The 5,389-nt window shown below is 46.1% G+C and overlaps 1 protein-coding gene across 1 annotated transcript in view; it reads right to left on the reverse strand.

Annotated features, from left to right (window-relative positions):
* The window catches only part of LOC311263238 (putative polypeptide N-acetylgalactosaminyltransferase 8), a gene marked incomplete at both ends in the record, with an annotated part of 8,275 nt that extends 3,794 nt beyond the window's left edge, over window positions 1-4,481 (reverse strand). The window contains 4 exons of the mRNA XM_084363160.1: window positions 57-243; window positions 1,498-1,664; window positions 1,895-2,237; window positions 4,340-4,481. Of these exons, the coding sequence (XP_084219286.1) occupies window positions 57-243; window positions 1,498-1,664; window positions 1,895-2,237; window positions 4,340-4,481 (839 nt within the window). The remainder of the gene's footprint in view (window positions 1-56; window positions 244-1,497; window positions 1,665-1,894; window positions 2,238-4,339) is intronic.
* Window positions 4,482-5,389: the final 908 nt, after the last annotated feature.

Genomic DNA, 5,389 nt, shown 5'->3' on the forward strand with positions numbered 1-5,389 from the left:
GTGAGAACTGTACAAATACCAGTGTATAAAATGATTTATTTTTGCCACATTCTTACCACATCTCATGGACTTCGATGTGTGCGTCAAGGATGGCCACCACGTCCGCAGTAGCAGCCCTCCATCCAGACACCCTGGCGGTAGCGAGGCCTTTCTGCTCATCGTGCCTCACTCTTGTGATACGCAGATCTGGGTTCTGCTGCTCAAGCATCTTCACGTAAATGTCAAGGTCCCCCTTCAGGTCCTCTGAATTGAAAAGAGAATGTGGGCATATATTTTCATATAAGGGGAGAAAAGGCTCGACAGAAAGGCTACCAGTTTCTACACTGGTTACCCAGAATGCCAAGCACACACTAAGCATGTTAAGGGACAGTTCTGATCATATACATTCCTCACAGTCCAGTATGTTGTCAATGTGTCAGATTTGAAATCAGAGTTAGTGATAACGAACTGATTACTATCACGACTGGGTGACGACAATTGTATGGACTCAAAAGTAAGACTTGATACAGTTCAGATAAAGGAAAAAAGTCTTTTTCTTAGCAAGGTTCGGTACACAGGAGGTCAGTCAGCAAAGGCAAACAAATCCGGCAGGGGTTAGGCAGACACGGGGTCGAGGAAAAACAGGCAGGAGTCAAAAACCAAAAAACACTCAATCACTGGGAACAAGGCTGGAACGCTTAGTACAGAGACAAAAGACGAACTGGCAACGGACAGGGGAAACACAGGGACTATATATACACACACACCAGAGGGAACAGGTAATAGGGAACAGGTGAAAGTAATCAGAGTGGGGGAAGACAATTACGGTGAAGGGAAAACCCACAAGGGCAGGGAGAGGGGATCTGAAACGAGAGGAACCTTTCATTCACCCATGCCTCCAAGTTAGGATGAACAAAACTCAACTTTTTGTTGATATATGCTTATTACCTTTCTTGCTGAGAGTTTAATCAGAAGAAAGATACCACTCTAATGTCATGTCATATTGGCAGCACCTACTTAGCATGCTTAGCTTAGCATGAAGACCAGAAACAAGGAGAAACAGCCATCCTGGCACCTCTATGGCACACTGAAAGACACTTTATATCTTGGCAAGCAGGCAACAACCGCAGATTTCAGTTGTATTGTCTGTCAGAGAAATAGGCCAGCACACAAACTCCTGTAAACCAATAATGAAATAGTTATTATGCTTCTGTTTCTGTACAGACTAAACAAACAAGATATAAAATGCTAATTAGTAAGATTTAGAGGTGCTTGTAAGTAGATTCTGTTTTTGGACGTAGCCAGGCTGCCTGCTTCCTTTTTGACCATCTTTAAGCTAAATTAATCTAATCTGCTGCTGGCTATAGCTTCATCTTAACCATACAAATATTAGAATGCCATCAATCCTCTCAACAAACCAACTAGCCCCAGCCCGTCACACAGTTTATTGACTTGTCCTGCCTATTAGCATGTTTGATCATCTTGGTGCACAATCTGATCCTTTGGTAACCAACCAACCATTAGAGCTATTGTCATCCACCATTATTATCTCCTTCAGTAGGCTGTTAGGGGTGCGGTTGATGATGCTGCGCAGGGCTCTTTTGATGACAGACAGGGCCTCGTCCAGGTAGATCAGCACTACTCCAATACTTGGCAGGTCCTTCGGGTAACTTTTTTCCAAACACCTATTCATTCAGAAACAAAATCATTTTTCAACCAGTCTCTTGTCTTTAACACAGTCTGCTGTGTGAATTCTTTATCGAAAGACAAACCATGTGAACCAGAAAGATGATGGATATACTTGGCAAACAATGAATGGGGCGGTGTCCATAAGGGATAGTTTCCTTAATCTTTCTCTTTGTATGAAGTAAAACAACAAGTCTGACATCACATCCAAAGACCATGAAAATCGTACCTTGGATCTCTGGTATCCGGAAGAGCTCGATCGAGAGGAAGGCGATCGCTCAGAAAAACATTGTATCCATACTTCTGAAACAAACCCTCTGCCTCTCTTTGTTCTTCCTCAGTCAGATTTCCCCCCCAGTTAATAAAAAGGGGAGAGTAGGGGAACACTTTCTTGAACTTTTTCTCTTTTGGCAGCTCCTTTTGGTCCTGGATCTCTGCTTCAGGTTTTTCTTTCTGCTCTGGTTCCTTTTTGGCTGGTGGCTGTTCTGCAGCTTTTCTGTGTTCCTCTCTTTCCACTTCCAGCATTTTCTGCATGGTATCTTGCTTTTTCTCAAAAGTTTTGAGTACATTGTCTGGACAAATGTGAGAGATCAAGAATGACAGGGAGAGAGCAAAATGAGCCAGAGGCAAGATAACTTTTTGCACGAAAACTAGACTAGATGAAAAAAATAATAGTCAAGAAATTGTTTTCTAAATTTAAACAGAACCTTTTTTCCTTGAGATGAAACATTCTCTTGATTGATACTGCAGCCCAGATTCAAAAAGAGTTGGGATGCTGTGGTTCTTCTCACTTTGCATATTTCAGGCTTTAAATTCACAATGAGTGTATACTCACATAGACAATAAGATTTAATGGTTTGAACCAGGTTCAAATGGTTATCCAGAATGCCAAGCACACACTAAGCATGTTAAAGGACAGTTCTGATCATATACATGCCTCACAATCCAGTATGTTGTCAATGTGTCAGATTTGAAATCGGAGTTAATGATAATGAACTGATTACTATCACGACTGGGTGACGACAATTGTATGGACTCAAAAGTAAGACTTGATACAGTTCAGATAAAGTAAAAAGTATTTTACTTAGTAAAGTTTGGTACACAGGAGGTCAGTCAGCGAAGGCAAACAAATCAGGCAGGGGTTAGGCAGAGACGGGGTCGAGGAAAAACAGGCAGGAGTGAAAAACCAAAAAACACTCAAAAACTGGGAACAAGGCTGGAACGCTTAGTACAGAGACAAAAGACGAACTGGCAACAGACAGGGGAAACACAGGAGCCGTTACTCAATATACGTTCTTCTCTGTACTTCTGTTCTTGTGGACTTGGGAAACGTCATCAGCGCCGGACCAAGTACTGTTCCAATTCAAAGTTCGCATCTGGCCAAGTACGGTCGAATACCCCGGATGTGTTCTTGCCCTGCCCATTTCATCGAGGATGCATCGGTGGAGACTTGTGTGGACTTTGGGAAGTTTCGTATCCCGGAATGCATTTTGTGATAGCAATGGCAGAGGAGTGGAACTGACCGTCCTCCCGTTCTCCGGTCCTCCCGTCCCCCGGGAGTTCGTTCTTCCAACTGAACTCCGCAAGGCCAGACTCCCAGAGTTCACAAGTTCGAACTTGGCCTACTGGGTATTGAGAAATGGCTAGGGACTATATATACACACACCAGAGGGAACAGGTGAAAGTAATCAGGGCAAGGGAAGACAATTACGGTGAAGGGAAAACCCACAAGGGCAGGGAGAGGGGATCTGAAACGAGAGGAACCTTTCATTCACCCATGTCCCCAAGTTAGGATGAACAAGGCTCAACTTTTTGTTGATATATGCATATTACCTTTCTTACTGAGAGTTAAATCAGAAGAAAGATACCACTCTCATGTCATGTCATATTGGCAGCACCTACTTAGCATGCTTAGCTTAGCATGAAGACCAGAAACATGGAGAAACAGCCATCCTGGCACCTCTAAGGCATACTGAACATTGAATATCTTGTTTTTGTGCTTTTTTCAATTGGATATAGATTGAAAATGATTTGCAAATGATTGAGGTGTCCTAGCAAGATGCCTGAACCCTCTAAACTGGCTCCTTTCGACATGAAGGAGCAGCAGCTATACTCTGAGAACCCGGTGGTTGACCGAACTCTTCACCCTATCTCTAAGGCTGAGCCCAGCCACCCTACGGAGGAAACTAATTTCGGCCGCTTGCATCCATGTTCTCGCTCTTTCAGTCACTACCCACAGCTCGTAGCCATAGCCGAGGGTTGGAACATAGATAGACTGGTAAATCGAGAGCTTCGCCTTCTAGCTGAGCTCCTTCTTCACCACAATGGTCCTGAGCAGCACCCGTAGTACTGCGGATGCCTCACCCAACCTCTTGTCCATCTCCCGCCTTATTTTCCCATCACCAATGAACTTCTCATGGAGAGGAGCTCTCCCCCCAATCGGAGGGGTAATCCACCATTTTCCAGCAGAGAACCATGGCCTCAGACTTAGAGGTGTAAACTTTCCCAGGGAGGCTGAGCAGTGTTATATCCTGGTAATTGGAGCACACTCTCCAGTCCCCTTTCTTAAAGATGGGAACCACCAACCCAGTAGGCAACTCAAAAGGTACTGTTCGAGACCTCCATGCAACACTGAAGAGGAATGTCAACCAAGACAGCCCAACAACGTCCAGACCCTTCAGCATCTCAGGGCAAATCTGATCCACCCCTGGCGCCTTGTCACTGGGGAGCTTCTTGGCTACCCCAGCAGCCTCTGCCAGTGATATGGACGAGTATTCCCCCGATCCTCTAGACTCTACCTCTACTTCAGAGGACATGTTAGTTGGATTCAGGAGCTCCACAAAATCCCATAAAGGCCTCCTTCTTAAGCTTGACGGCTTCCCTCACAGCCAGTGTCCACCAATGGGTTCTTGGGTTACCGCCACGACAGGCACCAATGACCTTCTGACCACAGCTCCTAGCAGCTTCCTCTACAACGGAGGCTTTGAACACGGTCCACTTGGATTCCAAGTCCCCAACCTCCCCCAGAATGCACGAAAAGTTCTTCCGGAGATAGGAGTTGAAGACCCGACGGACCAGGGCCTCTACCTGTTCTGTCCGGCAGCCTCTGCTGCCATCTCATCCTACTCCAAGACATACCACCGCAGATCAGATGATATGACCACAAAGTCGCTCATTGACCTTTTTGGCCCACGGTGGCCTGGTGCAGTACACTTACGGACCACCTTATGCTTGAACATGGTGTTTGTTATGGCCAGTCCGTGACTAGCACAGAAGTCCATTTACAAAGCACCATTCGTGTTCAGATCAAGCAGGACGTTCCTCCCAATCACCCCCCTCCTGTTATCTCCATCGTTACCCACGTGGGCATTTAAGTCCCCCAGAAGAAGCCCGACGGGGCCCCATGGGCTAAGGCCTGGCCACCAAACGCTCGCCGGGGGGCTCCCCTCCCGGGTCTGGCTCCAGGAGGAGGCCCAGTTCCAACATGCTATCTGATCAAAACTGGACTAAACTTAGACACATAACCAACACAGCTGCCAAGATAATTGGTGTCCCCATGCCCAACCTTACAGAGCTGAACAATATAGCCATTGCAACCTCAATAGAACAGGACATCACACATCCAGTCAACATCCACCTCACCCCGCTGTGCTCAGGGCAGAGGTACAGGGCACTGAGGTGCAGAAGGGCTTGCTTTGGAAAAAGCCTGGTCCCCTCATCCATA

Source organism: Pagrus pagrus (genome assembly GCF_965226575.1).
Source record: "Pagrus pagrus genome assembly, chromosome: 10".
In the NCBI taxonomy this organism is placed as follows: domain Eukaryota; kingdom Metazoa; phylum Chordata; class Actinopteri; order Spariformes; family Sparidae; genus Pagrus; species Pagrus pagrus.